This window comes from Cydia strobilella, chromosome Z, assembly GCF_947568885.1.
Source record: "Cydia strobilella chromosome Z, ilCydStro3.1, whole genome shotgun sequence".
NCBI lineage: Eukaryota > Metazoa > Arthropoda > Insecta > Lepidoptera > Tortricidae > Cydia > Cydia strobilella.
Genome location: NC_086068.1, coordinates 25,603,200 through 25,619,036, shown reverse-complemented (window position 1 = coordinate 25,619,036; position 15,837 = coordinate 25,603,200). Strand labels below are relative to the sequence as shown.

At 35.6% G+C, this 15,837-nt stretch overlaps 1 protein-coding gene across 2 annotated transcripts in view; it reads right to left on the bottom strand.

The window, feature by feature from the left end:
- LOC134754264 (protein SCAI) overlaps positions 1 to 15,837 on the bottom strand; it is a 41,075-nt gene that overhangs the window by 14,635 nt on the left and 10,603 nt on the right. For both annotated transcript variants that reach the window (XM_063690477.1, XM_063690478.1), the window contains exons 4-6: positions 5,624 to 5,977; positions 5,313 to 5,548; positions 247 to 432 (exon numbers count right to left, since the gene is read on the bottom strand). In XM_063690477.1, coding sequence (XP_063546547.1) covers positions 247 to 432; positions 5,313 to 5,548; positions 5,624 to 5,977 — 776 coding nt within the window. The remainder of the gene's footprint in view (positions 1 to 246; positions 433 to 5,312; positions 5,549 to 5,623; positions 5,978 to 15,837) is intronic.

Sequence of the window (15,837 nt, the reverse complement as noted above, 5' to 3'; positions counted from 1 at the left end):
TGTCGCGGCGTGTGCTAGCCCGGCAGCGGTCGTGTTTTAATGTTTTAATTTATCGCCACTCGTTTCGAATTTCCTCTTTTCCGCACTTGTATCAAAAATAACTATTACAATAATATTTTTATATGTAGAATTTTTTTCTTAACATAATAGTTTATCTTTATGCTGGCCGTAATTTGCGGTTTTTCATCATAGAGGATTTATGGGTATGAATGTAGGTAGATATTAAGTGATTTAAAAGACGCCTACTTTGTTCAGGGTGCTTTGAGGCTGGGACTATCTGCCCATCTGCAGAGATGTACAACAGCAGAGCGCCGCTAGGAGGCAGATCGTTGCAGCCACTTGCCAGGTACACTAGCACTTGGCTTGGCGATGGCTTGAATAGTAGATATTTGTGAGGGCTGTCACGTCGCGGGCCATTCTCCAAATTGTATCCTAAAACAATTAAGATAATATGGTTCATTAACGGCCAGTAAACGCATTTCACGTGGTTATATAGTAGCAGTAGTAGCGTAGGACTCTACGCTAATTCGGGTTTGCGTTTCGAATTTGCTATATAGTTTGTCAAAATATTTACCATTAATAAAAGCATTATAAACACGCCATCCACGTAGGTACAGAGAAAGTTCAACATTATTCAAATATTAAATAGGTAAGTACAAGGGTGGATTTTCAGTGCGACTTTTAGGTGTCACAAGCGTGTCAGGCCAAAATACTTTACACAATTTTTTTATTTATATAACACATAAATACAGCGAGGTAAAATTAACACTATAATTACCAGATGCTAGAAAAATATATATAATAGATATTAGCTTAACTTCACATCTGTATGATTTACATTAAAATACTATACATCATTGGAAAAATAATTAAATTTCACATAAAATTACACATTATGTACTGCAAGTAGGTAATACCTTATTTAAACGCTACATATTTTGAAGAAAACCGCGAGTAGAACCGTCTCACAGACTTACTGCGCGCAGTAATAGTACCTAACTCAAGATATTTTTTCTAGCATCTGGTAATATTCAGTGTTAATTTGACTATACCTCGCTGTACTCGTATTTATATGTGTTATATGTATAAAGATAAAAATAGTTTGAGGTATTTTTGTTGCCAGTTTTGTAATAACACGCCTGTGACACCTAAAAATCTCACTTTAAAAATCCACCCACACCCGTACACCAGCGGTACTGTCATAGTAAATTTTGTAACCCCAGTAAATTCACTGCCATCTATCGACATACTTTAAAACTAAAAATGAAGATTTATAAAAATACGATAAAATGTATTTAAATATGGATAAATGATTTTTTTTATTTGCATTAATTATTTTTATGATTTTGACCCATGTTCTTTCACTGATATGCGTCAAAATTTTTAAATAACAAACGAAACCGTCAACGCCATCTATACGACAGTAGGCCAAAGCTAGTAGCGCCCTCTGAACGAGAATCAAATTTTCTTGATTCTCGAGGCACGTTTTTTCCTTAGACTGTATCCATCTATTACGGAGTTATATCTATCTTTGCGTACACTAACGCACAAACTTGAAAGGACGAAGGATGTTCCAGTGGCGGCATCAGGATAATGTGGGTAGGTGTTGCGGTGGTGGGCAGCTCGATTAAATGATTTTTCTCAAACGTGCTATGTAATAGTGATATTACGTTCTTTATATTAAGCTGGGAAGTACCAGGCTGTCCCATTATGACCTGGCCTGAACCACTTCTGCGCAACATGTCATAACATGTTATTCACTATTGGATAGCACATCTAATCAGTAGTTTTTAAACGGAAGAGCATCGACTTGTTCGCTTTATTTTCAGTTTTAGAGAAAGTTAAGTCAAGGTTGTCGCAAGATTTTTAACAATGTCCAAAATTGAGTACCGAAGTGTCATAAAATTCCTGTTTAAGGAAGGATTATCTCCCGCTCAAATCAAAGATCGTTTAGATGGCGTATTCGGCGAGTCTTCTCCTTCTTATAACACCGTAAAAAACTGGGTAAACGAGTTTCGATTTGATCGGGAAGCTGTCGAAGATCTGGGACATGATGGAAGACCAGTGGAGGTCCTCACTCCTGAAAATATCAACAGCGTCCAAGAGGAAGTTTTAAGTGATCGCCGCCTAAAGATCAGAGAAATAGCAGCAAGACTAGGGCTTTCTAAGAGCACCGATTTTAAAGAACGTAATACCGTTATAAATGGCGCGTACTATGTTTCTTTGATCCATAAATTGCGGGCTTCAATAAAAGAAAAGAGACGAAGAAAACTAGCCAAAGGGGTACTGCTGCTACACGACAATGATCCCGTGCATACCGCCTTCGTGGCCAAGGCTGCAGTTCGCGAGTGCGGGTTCACTGAGGTCGACCATCCCCCGTATAGTCCGGACATGGCTCCCAGTGACTACTTTTTATTCCCAAACCTGAAGCGAGACTTGCGAGAAAAAATTTTTTTTTAATGACGAAGAACTGGAGGCGGCCGTTTTAGGTCATTTTGAAGACAAAACTTCAAGGTACTTTTATAAAGGTATACAGATGTTTATTCAAAGATGTCAAAAGTGCGTTGACATTAGAGGCGACTATATTGAAAAGTAATAATAGTTTTATTTCGCTAGCATAATAATATTTGGTTCAGGCTAGGTCATTATGGGACCTACCATGTATCACGACTCAGGTGCGGCTAGACGAGAGGTCTGTAATGAAATTTCATACAAAGTTGCAGGCCTAGGCCGGGAAGTGGCTTTTTTAAATTTCCGTTTCACATATGTTTGTGACACAGCATCATGGCATTTAGCCATTAAAAAAAAACTATAACCAATATTTGCTTTTTGGTTCGGAATGGCATTCTGCCAATACGCCTATAAAAATATATAAACGATATAATATAAACGATATTTGATATATTTTGCAGTTTTATTTGTATAGAATTTCCAAAAATATAATAAATAAAATAAAACATTATTAACAAATTCCAATAATATTCAATTGCAAATTTATAATTGGTCAAACCAAATTGGCAGTAAATAAGAACAAATAAAACTATACTCATCCTTTTCTTTCGGGTGCTAGTACTAGTGTAAGATAAAGATAGTATGATTCTCTCTGTCTATGTTGGAAATGAGACAGTCCTTTGACAAACTATAATTACACATACTTAGCGGTAAAAATGTCTACTCAAACACGCGTAGGTATTTTTTAACCGTTTTGGAGCTAAAGTTGAACATATTTCATTCTGTAATTCTATTTTATTGGATTTATTGTGCGTTGTTGATTGTGTTATTTAATATGAGTTTCGACGAAAATATTAAATGAATACCTGTTAATTATACTTGATGTTTAAGGCAACGATGTATGCGAAGCATAATATCAACATAAAAAACTATGTAATTTTAGTTATGTGGCTAAAACTACAGTCAGACGGATGCAAGGCGAAAAAATCAAAGATACATAAATATACATCTTGCAGATTTGTGTAATAAATTGATAAAGTACATGTGTAAAATATACGACACGTGTGATAAAGTTAGGTATAGTTGGTAGTTATATTTTGTGCCTCGTTTACTTTTAGTTTCTTTAGAAATAAAACTTTAATTTCGTGGAGATTTTTTTATTTATTTCATTGCTGTTTGCGAAAAACACTATAAATACATCGGAGTGAAAAAGGGTTGTCGGCCTCATAACTATCCGTATATATGAATTCGGCCGGCAAGTCGGAAACCCCTTACTTCCCAGCCTCTGTAGTAATTAATGTACTATTCTCTAACATGGGTGGACATGGATCGTTATTACGTTCGCAATAATAGGCTGCGAAACGTCGTGTTGCGCGTGCATAAGCGAAGGGCGCCGGGCAACGAATTGATGTGTAGGTATAGTAAAACAAAGGAAAGTAACTATGACAATAATAAAATGATTTTAAGTATAAATTTTTTCACATCACCAATTCGAAAAAGGGGTTTTTCTTCCCTGCTAGGAGGGATCAAAGTGGCACTTTTATTCCCTGCTAGGAGGGATCAAAGTGGCATTTTTCTTCCCTGCTAGGAGGGATCAAAGTGGCACTTTTCTTCCCTGCTAGGAGGGATCAAAGTAACACTTTTCTGTTCTAGGACACTATTTAAAAAAAATTGCACATTATTTTTTTAGCTTAAATAATATATTTAAACAGCATAATTACCTCATAGGTGATGTGAAAAGCAGTATGTGTCACATGGTAGCAAAATTATTTCCATCTTGGGCGTAATACACTTGAATCCCTCACTACGCTCAGGATTCTACTTTAGAATCCCTCGTTACTCTTGGGATTCTATTATAGAATCCTTCGCTTCGTTTAGGATTCAATGTACGCCCTCGCCGTAAATATGTCATTTAGCTCCCTTGTAACACAATCTACTATTTAGTTCGTTAAAAATTAAACTTGACATTAAATACTTCGCCTGGCGATAAAATACACTTGACAGAAATAAAAACACTTTGGACATAAAGCTGTAGCTGTGACATATAGGTAAAGGTAAATATGTAGAACGGTACAGTACAGTACATAGCTTTCTTCTAAACGATGAATTATATATTAAATATATCAGCACCAGAGTCAAGTGGATGTGACACAACAAAATGATATTTTGAAATTTGTCTTCTTTTTTGCAAACTGCAAGATTGACTACGAGTAAATACTTCTTCAAGGTAGTTAGCTCAAATATCGTGTTTTTGTGCACTTAAATCTCATTCATTCATAAGTTCATTTGTTACCTTTTTTGCAATTAGTACCTATTTATATTATGTAACATAATTTACCTCTAATCTCCTGTCGAAATCTATACCACCTGAGGGACAGAAATGTGTGATGTACATACTAGATTTGGCTGTTTATTTTTTTTAACTTTGTTAATTAAGTGATGTTTTATGGGGCGACATATTCGTTCACTCGAAAAAGCCCTTTAATAAAGAATAAAAAAAAAAAACCACATTGTTGCTGAACGAAATCGCTTGCTGCACTAAATAAACATGATAAAACTTCGCTAACAGCCGACAATCATTGATATGAAAAGTCAATATTAGTTCATTAAATTCATTATTATTTACGTAATATATTCTAACGGCGGGACTTAATCGCGTAAAATAAGTGCGGGTAGTTCGAAAAACTCGCGCGCCTAGCTAAAAGATGCTGATGTCAACTTTAGCCAGTCTTCTCCGAGACCACGAAGACAACGCCGTCCTCGAAACGTCGGAGGTAAATTTAAAACTTATTTTACGCGATTAAGTCCCGCCGTTGTGAATAATAATCATTATAATCAACATAATATATGTATAAAGGTACCTTTACTTGTAGGCAGTGTAGGATTTGAAATGAATCGTTGCCGCGGCGAGTCATCGTACATGTGTTGTGGCTGCCCCGACGGTTCTCTCTCGAGTGTTTGAAGCATTCGGAACATATCTATGGTGAGTTCAGAAAACTTGGCTTGCAGTGAACTACTTCCTATTATCAAAACTTCTTGAAGAGACAGAGTCATTTGAGGTGATCTTTCTACAGGCGGGGTAGTCAGACTGCTGAGCCTGAAATTATTAAATTATTAAGTGCTAAGCGAAGTGTAAGAAATATAATTTTATAAGGCAAGATGTTGTCCGTACCTGTGGGAAAGGATCACGGGATGGTTATCGGGATGTATAACCGATATGACCGGTTCCGCTTGAATAAAAGCTTTTACCTCGTCTACGACAACCGTCCACTCCATTTGGTCATCTGGGTCATACGTGTTCCCATATTCAATTATTTGTCTATCTAACTCCTTAATCAACTCTCGTACTAATTTAATTTTCTTGAGAAGCAAACATACTACAATAAACCTTGCATAATATCTTAATTTTTTGACCATCAATTCACATTTATCTTCTTTGCACGCTTTTGTATAGTAGCACCGTCCTCTTATGGCGTAGTAAAATGAAAACGCTTCATTGAGATACGCGGTCTCACTTGTTCTAAGGCTGCAAAGATATTAAAATCAATAAGTATCTATACATATACATCTATATCTATATCCATCTATCCCCCTAAAACTTTACGGGACTGAATTAGTTGAATTATGTTTTATCCCTTTCTTACAAATACATAAGACATAAGTCAAAATGACAGATAAAGACAAACGATTCATATGTAGATTCATAGATGATCTATATTAGTTTCATAATGACTTAAGCCTTTTTGATACGGGGTGGCAGAATGGGGTTAGCGTTATGCAACATATCTATGAGTAAGTTGGCTATTTATTTTATTTTAAAGCAACAAGCAACTCCGATTTATTTGTTTTTTATGTAAAATATTACGTGTACGGTGCAAATTTCTTACCGGTAAACTTCCCGTTTTATTTATTCTAGTAAACAGAAAATTATTTGGGCAAATGCTGTTACTTTAGAGAGGCAGGAACCAGATTGGTTCCCTAGCCCAACCACGCGAATTTGTAGCTTACATTTCAAAGAAAGTGATTACTATCAGACAGAAAACGGATTAGTGCGACAAAGATAACATTGTACCAATTTGTACGTTACGTTTACTTATATTTTAGCTTCTTTATATTATGTATTATAATTTTAAATATAATTTATAAATAACTAATATATTCATGAAATATAACTATGAAATCGGATTATATCGCGTATATTGAATTTATAATACATCCCGATTCGAACCCTTTACAGCTTTAATATATTCAGTTAAAAAATATATAATCCCAACAATTTATGACTTGTATTGCTTTAAGACAATGGGTCCCATACAGACATTTGATCCTTAAAACAAACCTGATCGACTGATACCATTAAAAAAATGTCAACTACCCTATTACTTGTGAAGAATGCACTTATTCCTTATTTGGGACGGAATTCAAAAATTATACTTCCACTAGCGACCCAGCCCGGCTTCGCACGGGTAGTTCAACTAATTTACACAAAACCTTCCTCTTGAATCACTCTATCTATTAAAAAAAAACCGCATCAAAATCCTTTGCGTAGTTTTAAAAATCTAAGCATACATAGGGACAGACATACAGACAGCAGAAAGCGACTTTGTTTTATACTATGTGGTGACAAACTGCTCTCTTTAAAAGATTTTGGTGGATTAACAAATCCGTCAATGATGTTATCTAAAGTATGCTATCACACAGAAAGCGTCTTACGAAACATTATGATGCCGGCTGTACACTTTCGGCGAGACACCCCGAGACAGACCGAGAACTAGAGTGTACATGATGCTCGCTTCTCGTCTCGTCTCGCGCTTCTCCGATTGAATCGGAGCGATGCCGAGACTCTCGGCGAGAGGTCTCGGCCGAGATTGTACAGCCGGCATGAAAGAAGGGGCTGGAAAGTGTTTATCTAGTAAGCACGATTTGGCAGTAATACGAGTAACTCACAAATGCTTCCAATACGTAGCCGCCTTTAATGACGTTTTTGAGGCTCTAAAAGAGCATTCGGACCCCGTATACCATGACATATTATTAATCCTATCGATCATCGAAGAATTCGTTTGCATTATATAGCTAAATGAGATTCATTACTTGTCCAGGAAAAAATTTAAGAAATTGACTATCTTTCGTGGCACCTAAAATTGTTTTTAAAATCTAATCGTTACAAAAAATTCGGAATTATTTTTTTTACATTAATTTCGTGTTGTTGAACGTTTTAAATGGAGTAACATTATAGTAATTATTTATTAGGTATTATTTACAACGATAGGACTTAATCGCGTAAAATAAGTTTTAAATTTACCTCCGACGTGGTCTCGGAGAAGACTGGCTAAAGTTGACATCTACAGCTTCTAGGCGCGCGAGTTTTTCGAACTACCCGCACTTGGTCTTGTTTATTAACTTCATCGTTTTGCGCACTAAGGATGTCACCGGATCGACAACACTCACGATATTCGAGTTTTCAACTTGAGATTTGTTTTCGCTAATGACTGGGTTCCATGTAGATGAGATCTTAAAACCTTCGTCTCGATTGAAATTTCTATGTTTTTTTATTTCAATGGCTTCACGGATATTTCTACTATAAAACCCACGATCTGTAGAAAATAAATAAGTAGTGAGTATGTAATGTAGTGTTGTACTTCGGCGTTCCTGGGACCTCGCCGTATAGCAGTGAGGCGGTAACAGAGGGGGTTTAGTGGGTAAACCATGGGTCCCATTAGCCTGTATGGGAGTCCCACATAACCATCCCAGGCCCGTCCCTGCGCCTGGGTGGTATGCGTAACGCATTCCCCCTCTATAAAAAAAAAAAAGGTTTGTTTTATGGCAATCCTGAAAAGTTACGCGTTTCTGAGAAAAACCAAATTATGAGTAATGATAATATGACAATCATAACATTATGACTTTCAATAATTATGTCTAACAATGACCCATTTTTTCCACATCTACGAATATCAACGTCTCTTACAAAAATATGATAATATAAGGATTGGTTTGGTCTTGGCAATATTTTACATGAAAATGTTTTTGGTGGGATATATATTTACTAAGATACTTAGTGTTATTAATACTGTAATGAATCTTAATAACTGTCACAAGTAATCTAACCACACAGCAATACCTGGTGCCACGGATTAAAGTGACGATTTTGTATATTATTTTAACGATACTTACATAGAAAAATGTTTTAAATAAAATTGAGAAACGTTGACCAATGGCATTTTATAAAAGTTTGTATGTAGGTACTACGCATAAATATTATATTTCATTTTTTGAATGTATACATACCTATAAAGTTTAGACATGCGTAATCTTAACAATAAATACGCGTCAAATTAATAATAATATGAATTGGTTCCCTCATGGTTAGTATCATCCTTCACATGATCCTTGTAAGGTTTGACCACTAAAATATTATGACACCGCGCAAGAGGTTTGACTAGGTTTGACCATGGTTTGACCTTGGGTTCGACGCATCGAATTTTATTATAGCCAAAACTTATCACCAATCACAACTTTTTTTTATAGCGGGAAATTGTTTATTGGAAATTGTTTATTAAAAGCTTGTGGGACATATCCATAGAAAATGGATAGCTGTCATGTGTCAGTGTGGCTGGGGTTATTTTTGGAAGACATTTTTCTTATGGAGAGAGATGTCTATATACGAGTATATTCCGTCGCTGCTGATTTGGACGAAATTTTGTGTGTATATTTCAACGGGTTCCTGGATGGTTTTAAAACACAATTGGACCCGGTAGGTCGCGCTGCTGTAAGTTTACAAGCAAATTATTGTAATATGGCCCTGTTTTGCCAACTTAAATACATAGAAAACACCCATGACAGGAACAAATATCTGTGATCATCACACAAATAAATGCCCTTACCGGGATTCGAACCCAGGACCATCGGCTTCACAGGCAGGGTCACTACCCACTAGGCCAGACCGGTCGTCAAAACTATAAACATATTATGTACCTATATCTTATTTGGAAAAGTATTCCAGGGCGGCAGATACTTTTGGCACCTTGTTTCATCCGCTTGCTGACTGTAACGTTACGGTCCAACAGACATAGCTTAGGTCGTAGTTACGTATAAAGATAGTAAGTAAGTAAGTAAGTAATTCATTTATTGTAAACTGTGTAGGTACATAAAGATGTTCATTATATCAAATGGTATCAACAGTTGCTCGTTTCGAGCGTACAATTTATAGCCTTAAAAATAATTAACCACTATATACATGTAGCAACTGGTCTTAGCATCTAATACATATCACTTGCCGTTTCCATCGCTTCGAAAAATTCCTTTAAACTATAATATACATTGTCTGTAAGAAACCTTTTTAACTGGTACTTAAATTTATTATCATTTAAAATTTTAATATCTTAGTTAGGTAGGGCATTAAATACACGCATGGAAGTATAGAAGGCGCTTTTGCAGAACAACGTGTTATTTGCCTTTGGACATATTAGGTTCTACTTGTACTTTTCTCTTAGATTGTCTCTTAATGAAGACTTTTTAGCGAAATATTCAAAATTATTCTTAACGAAAAGACAGAGTTCAAGTACATAAATACCCGTAAGAGTGAGTATCCGTTTGTCTTTAAATACATTCCGAAGTGATTCCTCGGTATTCATACGGTATATAGTACGTACGCATCTCTTTTGTAAAAGAAAAGTACTTTGCACATCTACAGAATTTCCCCAAAAAATAATTCCGTAGGTCAGCAGGGGAAAAACATTGCCATAGTAAGAGTTTCTAACTATGATTTCGGAGCAAGTGCCCGATAAAATTGACAAAGCATAATATTGGCTAGAAATTAAATTATTAATTCGTGCAATATGCTCTTTCCAGTTAAGGAAAGTATCAATAGTAACACCCAGGAAACGTATATTACTAACTTCTTCTATTGTCGTTCCCCCTTCTGTAATATTTAATAGTATGGGAGTTGTTTTATAATTCCTAAACTGGATATATTTAGTTTTATCTAAGTTGACTTTAAGATTTAGTGAGTGAAGTCAATCCATTACTTTTTTAAGGGTTGAGTTAATATTTTGTTCCATATGAGGTATGTTGTGTATATCCCCTGAAAATAGTATAGTGGCATCATCCGCGAAAAACACGCACAACTCGTCAACAATTTTAGGAAACTCGTTAACATACACTAAGAATAAAAGAGGCCCCAGCACACTACCCTGAGGTACTCCTAAATTAGTAGTTTCAAAAGCCGAAAGAGTACTAACTATAGTTTTGAGTTCTTTGCAATAATTGATGACCATTGTAGCTTGTTGTCTGTTTTTTAAATAGGATTCAAATAATTTAAGTACATGACCTCGCACTCCAATGTTGTCTAATTGCTTCAAAAGTATATCATGTACTACGCAGTCAAAAGCTTTAGACATGTCTAACAGCAAAGATATACAAGGTTGCTTATCATTGACTCTATCCCATATGCCCTTAAAAATTTTAAAAATTGCCAGAGAAGTAGATTTCTGTTTTTGAAAACCATATTGGTTTGCATTTAAAAATTTTTTAGAACTCAAATAATTATCTAGTCTCGTATAAATTACTTTTTCAAAAATTTTAGAGAAGCTAGACAACAGGGCTATAGGTCTATAATTATTTATGTTATCCATAGCACCTTTTTTATGTATTGGTTTTATAAGTGCTACTTTTAGGGAATTTGGAAATATACCTGTACTTAGCATAAGATTAATAATATACACAAGAGAATATACTATGTAGTCAATACAAGATTTAATTAGTTGCATGGGTATACCATCATATCCCGAACTTTTTTTATTTTTTAAGGATCGTACTATTTTCCTTATTTCATGCGCATCAACATGCACTACAAACATACTATTACATACCTTATCAGTCATTAATTTGTAGTCCTGAACACTGGACATGGAATGGGATTGTTGACTGTTGAAAAATCTATTAAAAGTCTCAGCTATTCGCTGTGGTTCATTAATAGTTTTACATTCGTAGGTTAATTTCTCTATTGAAGGAGTAATGGTATTTGTGGAAGACGTATGCTATTTTATAAGCCCCCACATAGCTTTAGTTTTATTGACACTGCTAAGTATGTATTTATCGTTTGCTATTATTTTAGATTTTCTAATAACTTTCTTAAAAACCTTGCAATACCTCTTATATTTGGTATATTAGAGTTACCAGATTTTTTTTTCATTTTGCAAATACATTGCGCGTTTGACTTTACTCGATCTCATTATTCCTAGCGTCTTCCAATTTGGTTTCTTTTTAAAGGTTTTTTTTAACTCGTTCAAGGGGTATGCAGAGATTATATACCAATTGGAAAAGATCTATAAATGTCTCATATGCAGAGTTTACGTCTGTTTCCTCGTATACATGGGAAAAATTTATTTGAGACATATACATTATAAAAATCTCCAAGTTGGCATCAATTTTTCTAGTGTAAATAAACCAAATTTTTTCGTGAAAACTAGCACTAGTAGGTATTTCGATGATTTGACCAGTATGATCAAAAAGCCCCGTATTCATAACTTTAGAGACGTATCGTCGTTGGTTAGTAATTATATTATCTATACACGTTTGGCTTTGGCTAGTAATTCTGGTGGGTTCAAATATGGTTATAAACATATTAAACTTACTTAATGTTGACTTAAAAGCTATTGTTGATGAGTCATCATTTAATATATTTATGTTAAAGTCACCTGCAATAAATATTTTTTGTTTTAAATTTCGAGACCGTAGAGTTAATTTATACAAGAGGCATTCAAGTTTGTCAATAAACAATTTGAAATCACTACGGAACTCTATATATAGTAACTATAGTAACTATACGTACAGTCATACGCCTCTATTGTCAACGCGTTAGAGGGCGTGTTTAAATATTTTTTCCCCTCACTAGCTCGGAAAGTTGTCTTTTATCCTTCAATACAAGCGGGGAAAAACGCGTTTTATCCACTAGTGGGGAAAGTAATTTGACCTTGGATGGAGCGTGTTTAAGTAGCTTGACAGATAACAAAACGTAAATCGTTTATGATAATGATTCGTTCGATATTAATTATCATTAAATAAATGGTTTGAGAATCTAATGAAAAATACCAAATTTAGCTTTATTTAATGACTTTAAGTCATAAACCTTAAAATTCCATAAGAAACGTTTGTTTTTTTATAATGATGTTAAATATAATTCTGAACGCACAAGTTGAGTCGATGCAATATCAAAACGCATCGTTGACATTTCATACGTCAGAAATGTCAACATTGTCAACAATTTTTTTACTAAAAAACTTTTCTCACCGACTCGCGTAAAAATACACAACTTCCAGAGTTTTCTGTTATAATATCGTAAAGAAATGAGTGATTCCAGTGATGAAGATGATCTAACGCCTGTGGATGTTGCATTTTCCTCGCTATAGTGAGGTGAAAAGTTTTGTGTTATACACGGGCGCAAATGTATTTTACTTCTCGTGTGTTGAAACACTCGCTACGCTCAGGATTCTATTTTAGAACCACTCGCTTCGCTCGTGGTTCACCTATAGAATCCTTTCGCTTGCTTGTGTTTCAATTCTACACTCGTGGGTAAAATACAACTTTGCACCCTTGTATAACAAATAACTATTGAGCACCCCGGTCGTTCCGATATATCTCATGGCGTCTGTACCCGCTCCCTACAGTAGCGACCAAAAGTATTTTACCAATGATAATATCTTTGATGAGACATACTGTTTAATAAAAATAAAAAAATGATACTGCAATTAATGGCTTAAAAGCTCGTAGAAAGCTTAGTTTCATCGAATGAAAATATAAACTTAGCAAAGAAAAATGTCAATTTACTGGTTCATAAATATTTTGACACGGTCTTTTTAGGGTTCCGTACCCAAAGGGTAAAAACGGGACCCTATTACTAAGACTCCGCTGTCCGTCTGTCCGTCCGTCTGTCCGTCTGTCTGTCACCAGGCTGTATCTCATGATCCGTGATAGCTAGACAGTTGAAATTTTCACAGATGATGTATTTTTGTTGCCGCTATAACAACAAATACTAAAAACAGAATAATATAAATATTTAAATGGGGCTCCCATACAACAAACGTGATTTTTTTGCTGTTTTTTTTTTTCGTAATGGTATGGAACCCTTCGTGCGCGAGTCCGACTCGCACTTCGCCGGTTTTTTTACAATTTTATTGATGACAGAGGCTGCAGAATTTAAATATTTTGGAAGTAATTACATCTGAATACTTCTCTTAACATGCCAAAACATAAAGCATATTCGAACGATTTCAAGCAAGCTGGTGCGGCTGCACTTTAGAAAGGCAAGTAGCAAGCTGAGGTTTCGCGGACTTTTGGTGTAGCACTGCACCTGATTACTGTTTGGAATAAGCAGTTCAAGGTTCGAAACTGCATCACAAATAAGCCTACAAGCGATTCTCCTCGAAAAGCGACTTCTACGACTGATCGTGTAATAAAAAAGATTGCAGTAGAAGACCCATGGAAGAGTACAGCAACGATTAAAAATGAACTAAAAAAAACTATAACGTAAAGGTTGTTGATTATACTATTAAATTACGCTTAATGGAGCAAGGATTAGATGGTCGACGCCCATTTAAAAAAAACCGGCCAAGTACGAGTACACAACTTAAACAATGTATTTTTTATGTTTTTTATGTGAAACGTGAGTGAAATGTTTTTAAAATACCCGTAGGGGTCGGATCAGAAACTAAGTAATTAAGTCCGACTCACGCTTGACTGCAGATTTCTAATAGGTTTCCTGTGATCTATAGGTAAAGGACTATTTTGTGTATTTTTTTTTTAATTTTAGACCCAGTAGTTTCGAAGATTAAGGGGGTGGGGGGTCATTTTTTGCCTATTTTCTTGAATAACTTCTAAACTGCTTATCCTAAAATTATAAAAAAATATATATATTTGAGATTCTCACAATGAGCTCTTTTATTTGTTATGTAACACGATATAGTTTCGTTGAAAATAGGCTGTGACAGACGGACATACAGACAGACAGACGGTGCGATCCTATAAGGGTTCCGTTTTTTCCTTTTGAGGTACGGAACCCTAAAAACATATTTCAGCAAAGAATAAAGGGGCCCACTGACTATCAGTCCGCCGGACGATAACGGCCTGGCAGTTGTTCGGAACTGTCAAATTTTTGTTCTAACTGACAGGCCGATATCGTCCGGCGGACTGATAGTCAGTGGGCCCCTTTATTCTTTGCTGAAATATGTTATCTATCCCAATTAGCATTCGCGATTCGTTACAAGTCGTGGACAAGTGCCGATCGGTCAAAAACTTTATGGCGTGACGAGAGCAAGTTTAATTTAATGTCGTCGGATGGTATCAAGTATGTGCGTCGTCCTAATAACAAAAAAAAACCCTGCCAAGTGCGAGTCGGACTCGCGCACCGAGGGTTTCGTCCATTACATAATTTTAACAATGTATTTTTTATGTGAAACGTGAGTGAAAGGTAAATTGCGGTTTACGATTTATTACGTATTAAAAAAAACTACTTCCTAGATCTCTTTCAAACCAATGTTCGGTGGAAGTTTGCATGGTAATGTACATCATATACTTTTTTCAGTTTTATCATTCTCTTATTTTAGAAGTCACAGGGGGGGGGGGGGACACATTTTACCACTTTGGAAGTGTCTCTCGCGCAAACTATTCAGTTTAGAAAAAAATTATATTAGAAACCTCAATATCATTTTTGAAGACCTATCCATAGATACCCCACACGTATGGGTTTGATGAAAAATATTTTTTTGGGTTTCAGTTCGAAGTATGGGGAACCCCCAAAATTTAATGTTTTTTTTTTCTATTTTTGTGTGAAAATCTTAATGCGGTTCACAGAATACACCTACTTACCAAGTTTCAACAGTATAGTTCTTATAGTTTCAGAAAAAAGTGGCTGTGACATACGGACGGACGGACAGACAGACAGACAGACAGACATGACGAATCTATAAGGGTTCCGTTTTTTGCCATTTCGCTACGGAACCCTAAAAACACCAGGTACCCACCCAGTCTAGCACGGCGGGCCTAACGCCTTAACGGCTTGGCGATATTTTTCTCGCCATAGAGTCGGGCCTCTCGTAATAATTGATAGGATAATGGATCGATATGTATATGAAAATTTCACACACAAATGATACCATACACTAAAGAAAATATACCACCATTGCCACCTCACTGGGTTTTTCAGCATGATAACGACCCCAAACACAAATCCAATCATGTAAAGACTTTTTTAAATCGTAAAAAAAAACCTAGGTGTTTGAGTGGCAGTGGCAGTGGGAGTAGCCAAGGTCTGATCTTAATGCTATTGAGCTTTAATAGAAAGCGTTGGATCGTCCAGTGAGGTGCACAAATAATTTTAACAAGGGGGGTTTT